At 42.7% G+C, this 19,014-nt stretch overlaps 1 protein-coding gene and 1 pseudogene across 1 annotated transcript; one reads left to right on the top strand and one right to left on the bottom strand.

Annotated features, from left to right (window-relative positions):
• Positions 1–57: 57 nt before the first annotated feature.
• On the top strand, positions 58–15,095 carry POGLUT2 (protein O-glucosyltransferase 2). The gene is made up of 10 exons (XM_047848728.1): positions 58–568; positions 2,478–2,683; positions 2,806–3,011; positions 3,784–3,861; positions 7,461–7,633; positions 7,741–7,978; positions 9,996–10,205; positions 10,896–10,985; positions 12,797–12,904; positions 14,863–15,095. Exons 1-10 carry the CDS (start codon positions 387–389, stop codon positions 14,878–14,880), a joined length of 1,509 nt encoding a protein of 502 aa, XP_047704684.1. The 5' UTR covers positions 58–386; the 3' UTR covers positions 14,881–15,095.
• A 3,394-nt stretch (positions 15,096–18,489) lies between these two features.
• LOC125175424 (non-histone chromosomal protein HMG-14-like) lies at positions 18,490–18,795 on the bottom strand (annotated as a pseudogene).
• Positions 18,796–19,014: the final 219 nt, after the last annotated feature.

Raw genomic sequence — 19,014 nt, 5'->3', positions numbered from 1 at the left:
CCATCCACTTGGAGAGGGCCTTACTCAGCCCGGCGACACGCGGGCCAATCCCCTCGCCCTGCCCCTTGGGCTGGAGCCTGAGACCGATTCGCCCCCAAGGATGCTCCAGTTGTAAGAGCAACGCAAGTTTATCATTGTCGGGAGAAAGAGGAGCAGCGTGTTTGGAACGGGTGGCATCCTTCAGCCGGACCAGCCAGCGATCCGCCTGTGACTGTCCTGGGGGAGAGAGGAGACCCGCGCGCCTGCCCAGCCCAGCAAGCGACACCTTTTTGGAGTCGTGTTTCCTGCTGCGATCGGCCAACGTGCCCCTGCCCAAGCCGCCGCTGGTCCCGTCCACTTCTTCCACTTCATTTATCCGTGGATCATTTCGAGAGTCGGTCTTGTAAATGTTTAGCATTTTGCTGCTTTACTGCTTCTTTCTGGGGACAGTGCCAGCACTTGCCGAGACCGGCGGAGAGAGGCGACTGAGTCCGGAGAAGAGCGAAGTATGGGGACCCGGGCTGAAGGCAGCTGTCGTGCTTCCCGCTCGCTATTTCTACATTCAGGCGGTGGATACGTCAGGAAATAAGTAAGTCCAGAAACGGCTCCCTATTTTGGAATGCAGTGAAAATGGACCGTTTCTCCCTTTTTTTTTTTTTTTTTTTTTTTATCCGCCCAAGGTTTTTCCACAGCGGTTTAAATTCCAGGATATTTGGATGCTATCCACATGCGGTTGTAACAGTCTTTCCCCATCCCAATCAATTTTTCCCTGTAGCTTTAGAAATGTTTCCGGATTCCCTCTTCTCCTAGATATTCTGACAGGGGAGACAAAGCCTCTGCACTTTGCTGGAAGTTGTGTTTCTACCTACTTTTGCTTAAGCTGTTGTAAGGAATGTACACACCCAGCTGTGAAAAAGTCGGTTGGTTCATCCCTCTCTGGTGCTGCCCTCTGCTTTCAGGTAGACTTCTGCAGGTGAGCGAGTTTTGAAACACAGAGAAAAATGAAACACTATTTGAAACTTTACAGTTAAGAGGGAAAGTATCAGTGTGAGTCTCCTGTGTGTTTGTAACAAACATTATTGCATTCCTTTGAATTCAACCATTAAGATGATAACTTAAAACGGACTTTTAAAATTCACATACTTCTGGGGCACTTGGGTGGCTCAGTTCAGTCAGGAGAGCTTTCAGCTGAGGTCCAGATCTCAGGATCCTGGGATCAAGCCTGGAGTCAGGCTCCACACTCAATATGGAGCCTGCTTACGATTCTCTCTCTCCTTCCCTCTGCCCCTCTCCCTAAAATAGAAATAGAAATAAATAAAATGCTCTGTCTCTCTCTCTCCCTAAAATAAAAATAAAATAAATTAGAATTCACATACTTCTGTGAAATGATTGTCTTTTTGTTATTCGAGGATGCTGACCACATATATTTTGTAAGGGGAAAAAAAAAAACATCTTGGGTATTCCAAGAAAAACTTACAGGAAGTTTTCCAAAGCAGAAAAAAAAAAAAAAAGTTATCAATTGCGTCACTTGGGTATAGCAATTGGGGAAACTAATACCATTTTAACAATCTTAATAGCAGAAACACTCACTTAAAAAAAACTTTTAGGGGAGCCTGGGTGGCTCAGTCGCTTGACCGAGGGCCTCTTAGTTTCAGCTCAGGTCATGAACTCACGGGGTTCATGGGTTCGGCCCACCAAAGGCTTATGCTGACAGTGTGGAACCTGCTTGGGATTCTCTCTCTCTCTCTCTCTCTCTCTCTCTCTCTCTCTCTCCCCCCCCCTCTCTCTCTCTCTCTCTCTGCCCCTTGCCCACATGCACCCTCTCTCTAAGAAAGAAAGGAAGAGAGGGAGAGAGAGAAGAAAAAAAAGAAAAAGAAAGAATCATTGAAAGAGATTTTTCAAAAGGTTGTTATCTTTACAGGCACCATTTGACCACAAATTTCCAGATGCATGAAATAAATAGTAGGTGGACAAGAGGGTTTGTGTGTGTGTGTGTGTGTGTGTGTGTGTGTGTGTGTGTGTGTGTGTGTTGGTTTTTGGTTTTGTTTTAGGGAGAGACAGAATATTCAGCGGGCTCCACACTCAGCATAGAACCCAACGCGGGGCTTGATCCCACAACCTTGGGACCATGACCTGAGCTGGAAACAAGAGCCAAACACTCAACCTACTGAGCCACCCAGGCACCCCAAGAATATGTTTATATGTGGAATGCGTAAGTGGGTTCTATGTTTACATGAATATGTAGCCTTTAGATATTCCCTTGAAATTTTCTAATGAAATGTTTATGTTATTGTGGCCTTCTGCCATCCTCTTCTTTTTCTTAAATCTCTGATCCATCACATTCATTCCGGCACTACAAGCATATGAGAGAGGCAGCAAGCATATATGTTAGGGGGAGAGTTTGAGAAAAAGAGTAAGGCTGACAGACTGGAGAGCAGAATCTTTGTGCATTTGTGCCTTAAAATAATCTTTATATCTTACTGTTCTTCCCGTGACAGGTTCACATCTTCTCCAGGTGAAAAGGTGTTCCAAATTAAAATCTCAGCACCAGAAGAGCAGTTCACTAGAGTTGGAGTCCAGGTTTTAGACCGGAAGGATGGGTCCTTCATAGTAAGATACAGAATGTATGCAAGCTACCAAAACCTGAAGGTAGAAGTTAAATTCCAAGGTCAACATGTTGCCAAATCTCCATATATTTTAAAAGGTAATTTGGAATATAATTTTACAACAACAGTGTTAATGAAGCCATATAATGGATATTTGTTACGTGTTTTGAATGGTGAGTGAAATTGTTACGGTGATATTTTGTTACTTGTGTGTAATCAGGGCCAGTTTACCATGAAAACTGTGATTGTCCTTTGGAAGATAGTGCAGCCTGGTTGCAGGAGATGAACTGCCCAGAGACCATAACTCAGATTCAGAAAGATCTGGCACATTTTCCTACGGTCGATCCGGAAAAGATTGCAGCAGAAATCCCAAAAAGATTTGGACAAAGACAAAGCTTGTGTCATTATACCTTGAAGGACAACAAGGTACAATTAAGGTTTGCTTGTTTGACTTGGTGACTTTTTTTTATTTTGTTTTGTTTTCCTTTGACCTTTTGGCTCTAAGTAGCTACTGAGTTTTATTAAGTATCATTCAATGAGGAGCTGGCTGGTTCAGTGGGTGGAGCATGTGACTCTTGATCCGGGGGTTGTGGATTTGAACCCCATGTTGGGTGTAGAGGTTACTTAGAAATAAAAATCTTTTAAGGGGCACCTGGGTGGCTCAGTTGGTTAAGCGTCTGACTCTTGGTTTCAGCTCACAGGATGATCTCACAGTTTGTGAGTTCGAGCCCCACATCAGGCTCCGTGTTGCCAGTTCAGAGCCTGCTTGGAATTCTCGGTCTCCCTCTCCCTCTGTCCCTTCCCTGCGCGCTCTCTCTCTCTCTCTCTCTCTCTCTCTCTCTGAAAATAAATAAATAAACTTTAAAAAATAAAATATTTTTAATACATAATTCTGGGGTGCCTGGGTGGCTCAGTCGGTTAAGTGTCCAACTTCGGCTCAGGTCACGATCTCACAATTCGTGAGTTCGAGCCCCACGTCGGGCTCTGTGCTGACAGCTCTGAGCCTGGAGTCTGCTTCAGATTCTGTGTCTCCCTCTCTCTCTGATCCTCCCCAACTCACGTTCTGTCTCTCTCAAAAATAAATAAATAGTTAAAAAATTGTTTTAAATCATTCTAAAGATCATTGTGATATATTTTACCTCATTGAAGTCTGCCAGTCCTGTTAGATTAATGTAATAAATGTTCATTTCTCTTTTAGGTTTACATCAAGACTCACGGTGAACATGTAGGCTTTAGAATTTTCATGGATGCCATACTACTTTCTCTGACTAGAAAAGTAAGTTTTTTTTTTTTTCCTCTCAGGTAAAGACACTTTCAGCCCAGGTTTTACAATATAATTTTTAAAAATAACAGCTTCAGTGGTACTCTATCCTGGAACCTTATTTAAAATACTATTCTTAAGCTTTATGTCCTGGAGAATACCTGCATTCATTTCCTACTGTTGCCGTCACAAAGTACTGCGAGCTTGGAGACGTAAAACAGCAGAAATTTTTGTTCTCTCGCAGTTCTGGAGGTTACAAGTCTGAGAGCAAAGTGTCAGCAGGGCCTTGCCCCCACCCCGACCCTCCTGAGAGCTGTAGGGGAGGACCCTTCCTTCCTCCCCCTGCTTCTCGTGGCGTGCCGGCCATCCTTGGCGCTCCTTGGTTTGCAGCCACATCACTCCAGCCTCTGCCCCATCATCGCACAGCCTTCCCTGCGTGTCTCTCTCTTCTAAGGACACCAGTCGTATTGAATCAGGGCCCACCCTACTCCAGTATGACCTCAGCTTAACTAATTATAACTGCAACAACCCTATTTCCAAAAAAGGTCTTTCTGAGATACTGGGGGTTGGGACTTTTGCTTATCTTTTGTAGGGGACAGAATTCGATCGATAACAATACTTTTGAAGGGAAAATGTCTTAAAATAAAGTTAGCTTAATACTCAACCTACTTTGAGCCCAAAGAAGACATCGTCTGTTGAATCCTGTTCCTTGGTATAATGAGCTTTCAGCAGGGTTCTGGTGGAGAACCTGACCGTGATAGTAAAATGGCCGATACGAAAAGCTCTACCCACATTTGTTACCAGTTGCTTAATAACAATTTATTAGATAATCTGTGTCTACATCTTGATTGAATTACTCATGGGAAATCATAGTATCTTCTCAGAATTGCATAGCATTTATAGTGAGTTCATCCTGAACATAGGTGGCTACATAGCATGCGTATTCTGCCTCCTTTAAGCTAAGACATCAGGGTGCTGCCAAGTTTTCCTTGCACGTGTATCAATCCATGGAAAAGTAAGACTGCCCTTCAGATATTTGCAAATGACATACAAGATAAAGGGTTAGTATCCAAAATCTATAAAGATCTTACCAAACTCAACACCCTGCCCCCCCCAAAAAAATTTATCCAGTGAAGAAATGGGCAGAAGCCATGAACAGACACTTTTCCAAAGAAGACTTATCCAGATGGCCAACAGACACATGAAAAGATGCTTAACATCACTCATCATCAGGAAATCAAAACCACAATGAGATACCACCTCACACCAGTCAGAATGGCTAAAATTAACAACTCAGGCAACAACAGATGTTGGCAAGGATGTGGAGAAAGGGGAACCCTCGTGCACTGCTGTGAATGCAAACTCATGAATGCAAACTGGTGCAGCCACTCTGGAGAAAAAAAAAAAAAAAAAAAAAAAAAAATATATATATATATATATATATATATATATATATATAACGGAATATTACTCAGCATTGAAAAAGAATGTAATCTTGCCATTTGCAACAATGTGGATAGAACTGGAGGGTATTATGCTAAGCAAAATAAGTCCTTTAGAGAAAGACAGATATCATGCGATTTCATTCATATGTGGAATTTGAGAAACTTAACAGAAGATCACAGGGGAAGGGAAAGAAAAATAAGACACAGAGAGGGAGGCAAACCATAAGAGACTCTTAAATACAGAGAACAAACTGAGGGTTGATAGCGGTGGGGTAATTGGGTGATGGGTATTAAGGAGGGCACTTGTTGGGATGAGCACTGGGTGTTGTATATAAGAGATGAATCACTAGGTTCTACTCCTAAAGCCAAACTACACTAAGTTAACTAACTTGAGAATAAAATTTTTTAAATTTTTAAAAAAAGAACATGAAAATATTACAGAACAATGTTGAGAAAGAATGTAAAAAAATACTGCCCTTCGGGACTCCAACTTCTCAAGATGCTTCTCAGACTGACCACAACAGTTCTTGCCTAAAAAGTAGGTCTTGGGGTGCCTGGGTGGCTCAGTCAGTTAAGTATCTGACTCTTGATTTCAGCTCAGGTCATGATCTCAGGGTCGTGAGATCCAGCCCCATGTCAGGCTTTGAGCTGAGCGTGTAGCCTGCTTGGGATTCTGTCTCTCCCTCTGCCCCTGTCCCAATCACAGGCTTGCACTCTCTATTTCTCTCTCTCCAAAAAAAAAAAAATATATATATACACACACACACACACACACACACACACACACACATGCACACATATATCGATGTTTACCCCAAACATTTACCTGTGGCTTGATATAAAACCAGGATCTTTGAACATGTCTGTGCCACTTGTTGGTAGAAGCAGCCTAGCTTGGAGTGCCAGCTTTTGTGTCCGGCTTCCAGAGTTTAGAGTCTGGTCCCACCACCTACCTACCTGGGGTGTATTTTTTAAATGGGAATGTCTGGCTCATTAACCAGGAATGAAGGGTAGAGTCCCAAGTTCTTTTTTGTAATTTTTTGTGTTCTAATTGTTTTCCAGTAATTCTTTCTCTCTTTGATCATCACAGAGTCTCTTGGCAGCATTAAAACCGAGATTACCTTTGTCATTTCATCCCCCCCCCCCCACTTTTCTTTTGAAAGAGAGAAAGAGAGAGAAGGAAAGTACATGCAAGGAGGGGAAGGGCAAGAGAGAATGTTTTTTTGGTGTTTGTTTTTTTTTTTAATTTGAGAGAGAGAGAGAAAGAGCACGAGTGGGGGAGAGGCTCAGAGGGAGACAGAATCTTAAGCAGGCTCCATGCCCAGCCCGAAGCCCAAGGCAGGGCTGGGGCTCAATCTCACCACCGTCAGATCATGACCTGAGCTGACATCAAGAGTCGGACGCTTACCCAACTGAGCCATGCAGGCGCCCTTCATCCCTTTTTGAAGCAAGCCTATTGGCCACTGTGGAGGCACCACAGAAAGGAAATCTAGTATACTGAGGTATACAGTATTGTGAAAAATCACTCACTATTCAAATTGGCCTAATTATCATTACCTGAAGCTTGTAAAGCTGGCCTTTCATCTGGTAGGATTTCTCATTTGTGTTTCCCTGCTCCCCGGGTGGTCTGGCTGTGCTGCAGGATAGAACATTACAGGAATGCAGCCAAAGTGAAAAGGCAGAGAAATGCCACTGAGGAAGGAACCAGTGCAGGATTCGAGGTGGCTGAGAACAGGACAGCGTGCACACCACGGGGCAGGGGGTGTAACGCTTCCTTGCAGAGAGGGAATGACATCCCGTCCCTTGCTGGGTGGCAGTCCCTGCACTATGGCTGTGTGCACCTCAGTTCGTGTCGCAGCCTAGCTCCCTGACCGCTCCCTGTGGGGTCTCAAGCACAGGGAGCTGGGGGCAGCCTGAGGGCCAGGGGCACCTGCACTTCAGCAGAACATGAAGCACATTCCCTCGCAAGGAGGTGAGTGCAGCCCAGACTGTGAGGGCTCCATTTCTTGGTAAAGAAGTGTTCCAGACCCAAGACCCGTTCTTCCCATTCTTCTGTGACCAGGCAGGGGCTGCAAGACTGCACGAAGCTGCCTTTCTCAACACATGGATCCATGGATGCTATTATCCACTGCAACGAATGTAAATAAGCTCTTCACTTTCTTTTTCCAGGTGAAGATGCCAGATGTGGAGTTTTTCGTTAATCTGGGAGACTGGCCTTTGGAAAAAAAGAAATCCACCTCGCACATCCATCCAATCTTTTCCTGGTGTGGCTCCACGGATTCCAAGGATATCGTGATGCCTACCTACGACCTGACTGACTCTGTTCTAGAAACCATGGGCCGGTGAGAGATGGGTCTAAGATGACCCAGAGCCTTGGTGAGTTCTTTCCCAGCAGCCTTTGCAATGTGACGGTTTGGGAGGAAAATCTGTTGCACTTTTTGTCTTCCAGAGTAAGTCTGGATATGATGTCTGTGCAAGCTAACACAGGTCCTCCCTGGGAAAGCAAGAACTCCACCGCTGTCTGGAGAGGGCGAGACAGTCGCAAAGAGAGACTGGAACTGGTTAAGCTCAGCAGGAAACACCCAGAACTTATAGACGCTGCCTTCACCAACTTCTTCTTCTTTAAACATGATGAAAGCCTATATGGTCCTATCGTGAAACACATTTCATTTTTTGATTTCTTCAAGGTATGACATCAATTGTGTCCAATCCTTTCTGTTTTTCCAAATGTCTTCATTTGGGGGAAGGAAACTGAGGCCTATAAATTCTAGGGGGTGAAAGAGGTGAGCACAAAATTTAGCGAACATCAAGGCATGAGGCCCTGGGGACCACTTTGGCAGCGTGAGGGGTACAAGGTACCCAGACTTGACATTAAACATGCATCAAGGGAGGGAGGCCTGGGTGGCTCAGGTGGTTAAGCGTCTGACTCTTGGTTTTGGCTCAGGTCATGATCTCACGGTTCGTGAGTCCAAGCCCCAAATGGGGCTCTGTGCTGACAGTACAGGGCCTGCTTGGGATTCTCTCTCCCTTTCTCTCTCCGCCCCTCCCCTGCTCTCTCTCTCTCTCTCTCTCTCTCTCTCTCTCTCTCTCTCCTTCACTCTCTTTCAAAATAAATACATAAATTTTAAAAATATATGCATCGAGGAAGCTTTGGGCCTGGGTAGGGCTAGAATTTTTTCCCCAACTCACCCTCAAGGTAAGCACATTTCAGCTCCAAATCCTTTCTTATTAATAAATACATGTATGTGATTTTACAAATTCTTCTCCCCAGAGCATCGTAACAGTCTAAAGAAGAGATAAACCAAGTATCTCACATCAGACTTTCTGATGGGGAAGTGTCTTGAAACCCATGCAAATGATCTGCCTGGGAATCCTGGAGATTAGGGAGACCTTTCTGTGTCTAAAATGTGGACTGCTCTTTTTTCCTGTGGAGGGATCCTTTTTCTAACTCCTTCTTCTAGGCAGTGGGACGCTGCCCTATTCTCTAAACCACTAAGTGGTTTTTTTTTAACTTTTTTTAAGTTTATTTATTTTGAGAAAGAGAGAGCAAGTGGGGTAGGGGCAGAGAGGGGGGCGGGGAGAAAGAATCCCAAGCAGGCTCCACGCTGTCAACACAGCTGACACAGGGCTCAAACCCACAAACCACGAGATCATGACCTGAGCCGAAGTCAAGAGTCAGATGCTCAACCAACTGAGCCCCCCAGGCACCCCTAAGCCACTAAGTGGTTTTTAAAGACCCATGTCATGGAATGAAAGGTGGACAAAAGGTACTCACCTGTCCTCGGAATGTGGGAAAGTAAGTGATTCGTCAGCTCTATCTGCACCTGTGGCCAGGTTTTCTTTGGATAGGTTCCACGGCAGCAGGAAGTCCTAAATAAGGCCGTAAGTTGAATTGTCATCACTTCCTCCGTATGCATTTCACCAAGACTTGTGAAAGAAAGAGAGGTTGCCAGCCATCCCTCATCAGTGGGTGTTGTGCCAGGCCTTTGCACTTGCTACAGCTAGAGAGTAATTGTTACCATGGCTCTAGGCATATTTGTATTCATAGCTGCTCTTGCATCTACGCTTGTTAATTTTCTCAAGACTTGTGTGTGGCCATCTGATGTTTAAAAGGTATGGTTGGGGCACCTGGGTGGCTCAGTCAGTGAAGCGTCTGATTCTTGATTTCTACTCAGGTTATGATCTCACAGTTGTGTGATCGAGCCCCGCATAAGACTCCACACTGAGCATGGAGCCTGCTTGGGATATTCTCTCTCCCTCTCTCTCTCTCTCTCTCTCTCTCTCTCTCTCTGCCCCTCCCCCACTCTCTCTCTCTTAAAAAAAAATTAAAAGGTACGGTTAATATGGCATAGGCTACCATGCTTAGGTGCTCATACGTGATCAGTAAAGTATTAGAGGGATTACAAAATCACGATAAGCCTATCTTTCCTAGGTTGTGGCCTTTGGACAGCAGTCTTAGTATTGTATTGTCTGCTCTAATGTTAGACTTGTGGCCCCCTTGTGAAATTTGGGAGAGCATCACAATAAGCCTTTAGCTCTAGGCCAGGTGTCAATATGATAGCACTTACTCCACGGCCAAGGCAGAGGGCAAAATCTGGCCGGTTCGTGTCTGCCAATGATGAGGCTTCAAGTGCGGAAAGAGGAGGGAGTAAAGAGAGTGGAGAAGGGAAGTGTGATGGAGGCTTCTCTTCTGCTGTTTTTCAGCACAAGTACCAAATAAACGTTGATGGCACTGTCGCAGCGTATCGCCTGCCATACCTCCTCGTCGGTGACAGTGTTGTGCTGAAGCAGGACTCCATCTACTATGAGCACTTTTACAATGAGCTGCAGCCATGGAAGCACTACATTCCAGTGAAAAGCAACCTGAGCGATCTCCTGGAAAAACTTAAATGGGCAAAAGATCATGATGAAGAGGTAAGGTCAGTCTCTCCTGCCCCACCGTCACGGGCTCGTTTTAAATGTCTTGTGCCCGAAGAGCATCCTGGATGCTGAGCCATACACCCTTCCCTCTCAGTGGGAGGCCACGCCCCCCCACCGCCGGTAGCACATCTGTCCCCCTCAGGGTGAACGCCGGCATGGGGTCTGGATTAACTGTCCACTCTGCATTTGAGATAAAAAGCTAGAGGTTGGCCTTGAGGATGCTCTCTCTTTTTTCGGTCAGGTTGATCAGAGCCTCAGGCACTGCCTCCCCTTTACTAACAATATGAAAATGTTCAAACGGGCAGGAAGAAAAAGTTCCTGCAGGATTGCATGAAGTAAACTTCAGGAAAATTGCTGAGAATTGTTAAGGCAGTTAAGCTTTGTCTTGCATTTACTTTACAAAGTCATTGTTACCTCATTTAATGTGTGCCTTCTCTCTGCAAGAGAGGCTTCATTCTAGAAGGTCCAGTATGATTCCTCAAACTTTCAACTCTAAAAAAAAAACCTCCCTTTAATTTGAACGTACTGTTGTTAAATGTTCCCTTTACCGCATAACACTACCCTCAAAGATTTTTCCTGCCATTGTCCCAGGATACATGTACCCTGAAGATCAGTTTGCATATGTGTGCACGGGGAAAAAAACATGTTTCATTAAGGGACTTTGTGTTGTAATTGTTCCCACAGGCAAAGAAGATAGCAAAAGCAGGACAGGAATTTGCAAGAAATAATCTCATGGGCGATGACATATTCTGTTATTATTTTAAACTTTTCCAGGTCAGTATTTTCTAAGAAAACAGACATACTGTTTGCAGTTGGGCATGTTAAGAGCAAATAACATTTCACGTAATAGTTTCTAAAAGTATATTAATATAAAGAGATACATACACTTCTCTGTGGGCAAAAACCAGGGACCAACATCAAATAATAAAGAAAATAGTACAAACCCGACATTAGCTAGACAAGAATGCTACAACATTATGGGGAAAGTATTTATGTTAGCACTCTGTATTGTGTGGTTAAGAAATTGACCTCTGATCCTGCCAAGTTATTGTGCATGGATCTGTATTTTCTCTTTGTACAATCTTTTTTTTTTTTTTTTTTTTTTTTTAGTATTTATTTTTGAGAGAGGAGAGTGGGGGGGGGGGGGTGGTGCCAGAGAGAGAGGGAGACACAGAATCAGAAGCAGGGTCCAGGCTCTGAGCTGTCAGCACAGAGCCTGATGTGCGGCTCAAACCCACAAATTGTGAGATCGTGACCTGAGCCAAAGTTGGAGGCTTACCCGCTTAACCGACTGAGCCACCCAGGCGCCCCTGCTCTTTGTACAATCTTGCCGCTGCTTTACCATTTCTTTGTCTAAACAGTGTCCAGTGTCTTCTGACCTATACTCCATATGAGCCATGGCTTCTTTTGGAAACTGTTTTCATGGGCCTAAGCATTTAGGGATTATAATCAAAGTATATCTGACAACTTAAAAGGGTATTTTTTAAAAATGCAGTAGTTAAAAAAATTAAAGCTAATAAAAAATTTTAAAAATGCAGTAGTTAAAAAAACTTAAAGATACTAAAAACTTTAAAAAATGCAGTAGTTAAAAAAAATTAAAGATAATAAAAAATAAAATATAAAAAATGCAATAGTTAAAAAAAATTAAAGATAAAAAAATAAAAAATGCAGTAGTAACAAGTAATTTCCTAATGATACTACTAGATCTAAATTAAGATTTTTTTTTAATCTCAAAATTGCAGGTATTGAGCCCCAAATCTTAGACTCCACTCCAGAACAGTTGATCTGTTTCTGGTCTGCACTGGCTCCTTCCCCTTTCTAACCTTCCCAGGGGCTGGTGAAGGGACGGAGAGGGTGCGGTGGAAGATTTACTGTCTGAATTTCTCAAGGTCCACAGGCTTGTGCTCACTCATTCGGATTACATTTCCTAGAGCATCATCACCTGGCCCAGAGCCTAACACACAGCAGGCAGATGATAGATCAAGGTGGTGGCCGAGCTGTGCAAGCCATGGTGGAAATATCTTCTAGCCTCAAATTCGCAGTCAAGGGCAGACCGTGTGCACAATTATTTTCACTTCAAGGCAGAAGCTGGCAAAACCAAAACCGTACAAGTCATATAAATGATGGGGGCACCTGGGTGGCTCAGTTAAGCATCTGACTTTGGCTCAGGTCATGATCTCAATTTGTGAGTTTGTGAGTTTGAGCCCTGAGTGGGGGCTCTCTGCTGTCAGCACAGAGCTCGCTTTGGATTCTCTGCCCCGCCCCTCCTCTGCTCCTCCCCTTCTCTCTGCCCCTCCCACTCCCCCCCCCACTCAAAAAAATAAATAAATAAATACATTAAAAATAAATAAATGAAGGATAGAATAAGAAGAGGTGCAGTAGCAATCAGCAGCTGGTGTCCAAAGGACAGCCACCTCTCAGAAACTCTGTTATTGGGGGGTTAAGGGGAGTATGATGAATTTTGCTTCTCACAACTTGACACATATGAATTAAAAGGACCATATCCTAGCAAATTCCACTGTATCTGATTTGGTGGATGTGCTCTGAGTTACAAAAGGCACACTTCTGACTTGTTGCTTCCACAGGAATATGCCAATTTGCAAGTGAGTGAGCCCCAAATCCGAGAGGGCATGCAGAGGGTAGAAGCACAGACTGAAGATGACCTCTTTCCTTGCACGTGCCATAGGAAACAGGTAACCCGAACCGGCAGTGGCAGAGCAAGAACTAGTCTTGTTCCAAGTCCTCATCCGTCCCTTCAGTCCTTCAGTCGGGCAGCCACTATTTGAGCTTCTCTGGGGGCCTGCCTGCCCTTCAGTCTACTGGAGGGGCAGATGCCATGGGAACAACATGGCCAGAGAAAGGGCACCGAGATGCAGGTAGGGGAGAAGTCCAGGAGCCCCCGGCAAAGTGGAAGAGAGCCTTTTAACGTGAGAATTCACATGGCCTTTGAATAGATGTTTATAATTTTAAAAGTGTTTTCACATGTGTCACGGGAGATGGCTTTGGCAAAACTCATCATCTCAGTTTAGAGATGAAAAATATATGACCGTGATTATTCATATATTACCAGATTATGCATTTAAGAGCAATCTCTGTTCATACCACCAATATATACTGATTTCATTAACAAATGGTAGATTTACACAGACTTGTAAGTCTAAAAGGAACTTTTAGGGGGGCGCCTGGCTGGCTCAGTCAGTGGAGTGTGCAACTCTTCATCTTGGGGTTGTGAGTTTGAGGCCCATGTTGGGCACAGAGCCTACTAAAATATTTTCTACAAATTAAAAAAAAAAAAAAAAAAAAAGGGACCTTAGGGGTCACCCAGGAAATGCCTTCATCTTACGGTTATAAAAACGAAGCCTAAAGAAGAATTTAGCTTATAACCACCCAGCTGGATTATAGCAAGGCTAGGACCAAGAACTAGTCTCCATCACCAGATTGTGTGCCTGGTTGTGTGTAAAGACATGATGTGGCAGGGGAGGGTTCTTTTGATTGTAATGCTTTTTGTTTGAATGAATATATACTATATAAAATTGTAGTGTATATCTCTACACTCTATGTATACATATAACATAAACATATACATATGTAATATATTGGCTTGACGTTATTTTAAGCAATGTCATCATGTCTCTAAAAGAACAAACTCAAAACTGTGGTATTGTGACCAAAAATGAGAAGGCAGATTTGGCAGTTATCATGTCTGACTCACAGGGGGTTTGAAACGAATTAAGTGACCGCTATCCAGTGGTATGATAGAATCAGTTTATATAAGTTCACTGTCTGTTACATATTAGGAATTTTGCACACTAGTTAATTTCTGGTACCTTGGAATCTGCCTGGTGGGGGAGAGTCACCATGACAACAGCAGGTGCTACAAATCAGTTTTGGTTATTTCGTTTTTTTGTTTGGAGTGCAAACTTGCCACTAAGTAACTAACCAATCCCCTCACCCCCACCCAGAAACGGTTCTTCATCAGTGTTAACGCTTGTCAGTGCTGGAAGTTCATTAAATTAGTTAAAGCCATTGACAAAAAAAAAAAACAACTTGCTAGACTTCGGGGCACCCGCCTGGCTCAGTCAGCAGAGCTTGCAACTCTTGATCTTGGATTGACCCCACATTGGGTGTAGAGATTACTTAAAAAATAAATAAAATGCTTAAAAAATAAAATCTTTTAAAAATTTTCCAGAATTGAAATGTACCCACTGATGAAATTTGTGATTTGGTATCACAACACTTCTGTTGGCTCCAAATGAAACTGGGCAGCTTCCTTTCTCCAGTCCTCTTTTTTTATTTTTTATCTTTGTCTGAGTGATGCTGGGGAGTGCCAACACTGACCAGTGGACTTAGAGGCTTCGTTAATTTCCTCCTCCTTGTCTGCTGTAGCCCTTCACTGATAAGATACATAACACAAAGCCCTTTACAGTAATGCAAACACTTACATGTTTGTGTTCCCCATCAGCAGTCCGATAAAATACAATGTGACTTTCCCCAGGAGGGATTCCGAGCATAGTCCCAGGCCCTACAAACCTTTAGCGCCCACTTGCGCTGCTTCCACCTTTAGGGGAAAATAATTAACAGACTAACTTAAGTTATCTTGACGCATATAAGACTTCTTGATGGTACTAAATATTTTGCTTCTTAATTGCAGACCAAAGATGAACTCTGATGTGCAAAATACCTTCCCTTCAAATAATGGTGCTCTGAAGGCTCTTTTTAACTGACATAGAGGAATGTTTTTTAAATATTGATTCTGTGGACAATATAAAGTCTGCTATGTGATTGGATTATGAACATATGTTTCTTCTTCTTATGCAGTATTCCTGTGACCATCCTTTAAAGCACAGTTTTAGAATTTTATAATAAAACCACTTTTATTTTAAAGACCTGTGTTGTGCTAATTATTAGCTGTGTTTGGACCGTGGAGCAGTACACAGAGGGAGTCTGGGCCCTGGCCTCCGTGTCGAGCATCACAGCAGCCACCACCTACGTGCACGCATGTTTTATATGACAAAGCAGTGACCTGCTGTCTGCATGCCACTGTTACTTTGGAGATTTCATCCACCGTGACCAAACATAATTCCAAAAAATACACCTAATAAGGCCTGCATCTGCAATCCAGTTTCTTGCCACTTCCCAGTATGCATCTTACAGTCCAGCAAAACCAGCTGGACTGTTCTGTCCGTTCCTTGTTTCTTACCTTCCTTGGTTATTTTTTCTCTTGGTCTGGAGTGCCATGACTCTCTTCTGGCTCAGTGACCGTCTGGTGCACATCTCTGAAATCACTCCTCCAAATCTCTGCATCTGTATACTTGAACCACTGTAGTTACCTGACGGTGTTAGTGATCTCATCATTACCAGACTTTAAGCAGAGATTTGACTGCAGAGACCATGATCTTCCACATCATCTAAAAGGGTGCCCACAACTAGAAAAGCTCAATGAATATCGAATTGGTGAATACCAAAAATCACTGAAATGTGATTAAGAGAATTAAAAACAGGCTAAAAAGCCCAACATTGAACCGTAATATAATGTCGTATAAATTTCTTTACCTAATGGTCTCCCTTCCATCTATCTTCCAGTTAAATAATCTATTGTATTTTTTTTTTACATTGTGGAATGTATCCTATGCACAGAAGACTATAAAACATGTATCTGCGTTTTGAAAATAATTGCAAGAAAACACCCATGTAATTATTGTCAAAGATTCTTTGTTTGGCCAAGGTTTAGTCAAGTTCCTGAGCCTTCAAGGGCCATCTGGGCACTTCCTTATAAAATACGGTTTCAGCAAAAACTCTGCTGAGTCCATTTAGTAAGAATCCCCATCCTCCACATCCAATCACTCTTGGTATCTATTCGGGTTCCTGGTCCTCAACTATCCCCTCTAGGTGATTGATCAGATTGGCCTGTCCTTAGCAAGAATCCTGTTGGGTCAGATTTGCCAGAATCCCTCCATAACCCTGATGTATCCTCTTAGTAATTTTCTATCCACTGACCTCCACCCTGCTCCTTGGCTGTAAATCCCCACTTTTACACACTGTATTTGGAATTGAGCTGGTTCTATACTGAGATCTCTTCCCCGATTGCAATAGTCCTGAGTAACATTTTTTTTTTTTTTACCACTTTACTGTCTAGCTCTGATTTGCTTGGATATTACCACTCAGGTTCAGAAACGGAACACTGCTATTCCTTAGAAGTTCCCCCTGTCTCTCCCCCTATTATCTCCCACTCACCTGCTCCCATGTGGCCAAGATTGTGACGGTTGTGATCATCTTTTCCTTGTACAGTAAAATCTTGGTTTGGGAGCATAATTCACTCCAGAAACATGCTTGTAATCCAAAGCACTTGTATGTCAAAGCGAACTTCAAGAACCATTGGCTCAGTTGTGATCATGTGACGTTTGGCATCACCTAATACTCGTACTGCAAGACATTGCCTGTGTATCAAGTTAAAATATATTAGAAATGTTTGCTCGTCTTGTGGAACACTCACAAAACAAGTTACTCGCAATCCAAGGTTTTACTGTACTTATTTATAGTTTTACCACCTACATATTCCTCCCTAAGCAATGTAGTTGAATTTTCTTTTTGTAAATTGATCTAAATGGAATCATACTGAACATATTGTTATCATTACTTGCCTGTTGAAGCACAGAGTGGCAGCACATTCATTTATATATGGAGGCAGTATTTCATTGTATCAGTAGGATTCCTCTTTTAGCCATTCTGTTACACATGGACTTTTGGGTTGTTTCCATTTTTGACAATTCTAATCAAAGCTACTATGGGCATTCTTATTCATGTCTCCTGATTACATCAGCTTTGGAATAAAATTACTGGGTTATAGAATATATATGTCTGCAATTTTGCTAGATAATGTCAAACAACTTTCCAACTTGATTGTCCCAATTTACATTCTCCAGCAGGGTACAGGATTTCCAGTTGCTGTACTTCCTTGCTAACACTTGCTGTTATCAGACTTTGAAATTTTTTGCTACTCTGGGGTAAAATGGTAACTTACTATGTTTTGATTTTCATGCTGACCATCTTTTCATGTGCTCACAAGCCATTTGTGTTGTGTTTCCTACTTTTTTTTTATTTGTTTATTTACTTACTTTAGTTCATTTCCCTACTAAGTTGTTTGACTTCCTGATAGATTCATAGAAGTGTATTTTAGAGCAAGTACTTTGTTGATTGACTCTGCTGCATAATTCCTACTTTGTGGCATGTCTTAGATTCTTCTGGCAGTGTTTTTTCATGTTCAAAGGATGATGATTTTTTTTCTTTCATAATTGAGTTTTTATCGGTTGTGCTGAGGACCAGTAAGACATCTCAATTTGTACACAATTCTTAACATACATATAAAAAATCTAAAAAAATCATATAGTTGTGATTCTTTTCTAAGTTATTCCAGTGACTTTCCAGCTTAAACTTTGGAGGCAAATTTTCCTTAACAGTATATCAAGTATCAGTATCTTCAAATGTTGACACAGTTACATTATTAAGTCCCATTAATTCACAATTTAATATCATATACACTACATACACAGATTTATAATCCTGCACAGCACATTAACAAAGTTACTAGGAAAACCAACCAAGATGCTACAGAACTTACAAAATTCTGACAGGGAGAGTCAAGATCAAGGAGTGGTTTTCTTTAGGAAACAATATTTTTTTTAATGTTCAAGACATATTAAATGCATGACAGACTCCCAATTGCCATTCAATATGCTTTGTACTGTAGAATATAAAAACACGCCTGGGTGGCGTAGTCGGTTAAGCGTCCGACTTCAGCCAGGTCATGATCTCGCGGTCCGTGAGTTCGAGCCCCGCGTCAGGCTCTGGGCTGATGGCTCAGAGCCTGGAGCCTGTTTCCAATTCTGTGTCTCCCTCTCTCTCTGCCCCTCCCCCGTTCATGCTCTGTCTCTCTCTGTCCCAAAAATAAATAAATGTTGAAAAAAAAAATTTAAAAAAAAACAAAACTACCCCATCTGTGAAATGTTGAGCTGATACCCAAGGCAGTCAAAGCCTCCCATATTCAATACCCCAATATTTTCTGATTGTACCAAAAAATACATAAATAACAAGAAAATGATTTCACCTCTTTAAAAAAAGCATTGACACTTAAGAAATGGGATGAAGTGGGTGTCTCTCCTTAAAAATGTTTCTAGAGCTACTAAAAAACTTGCATCTATAAAATAGTTGATCAAAGTACTCCTCTGGATTGTACAAGAAGGGGGACAGGGATGACTGACAAGACATGGTATGTATGATATTAATCAGACGTAGCTTCTTTCCCTCCTGCTTCATCAGGGGCTGGAATCTCCTCGTTTTTAGTGTCTCCATTTTCTGCAGGTAAGTCTCTTTCGTTTCTTGGTTAGCCACTTCAGCCTGGTTTCCCTTCGCTCCCCTTTTCCTCTTTGCTTGCACTTTTTTGTCTGAAGATTTATCCCTTCCTGCCCCCTTTTTTGGCTTCATTTCCATTTTTGCAGGAGCAGGTTTGGCTAACAACCTCCCCCCATCTCCTCTTGGACTCCTCCTTCGCAGCCCCCTTGGCAGAGCTGGCCTTCCTCTTGGGCATCCTGAGGGCGGGCTGGGCAGGCAGAGAGGCTTCTCGAAACCTAGCTGACTGGCCGCTGCAGGTCCTCCCAGCCCACAAGATGATGATTTCAACATAGAGGAATATATCAATCTTTACTTTAGTGGCCAGGGCTTTTTGTAACTTGTTTAAGAAATTTTTTCGAATTGCTCTGTCACTAAGCGGGTTTCCTATGTTATTTTCTGTGTAAGTTTCTTAGGG

Source organism: Prionailurus viverrinus, chromosome A1 (genome assembly GCF_022837055.1).
Source record: "Prionailurus viverrinus isolate Anna chromosome A1, UM_Priviv_1.0, whole genome shotgun sequence".
NCBI lineage: Eukaryota > Metazoa > Chordata > Mammalia > Carnivora > Felidae > Prionailurus > Prionailurus viverrinus.
The sequence above is the reverse complement of the archived record's forward strand: the minus strand, read 5'-3'. Positions and strand labels throughout refer to the sequence as shown.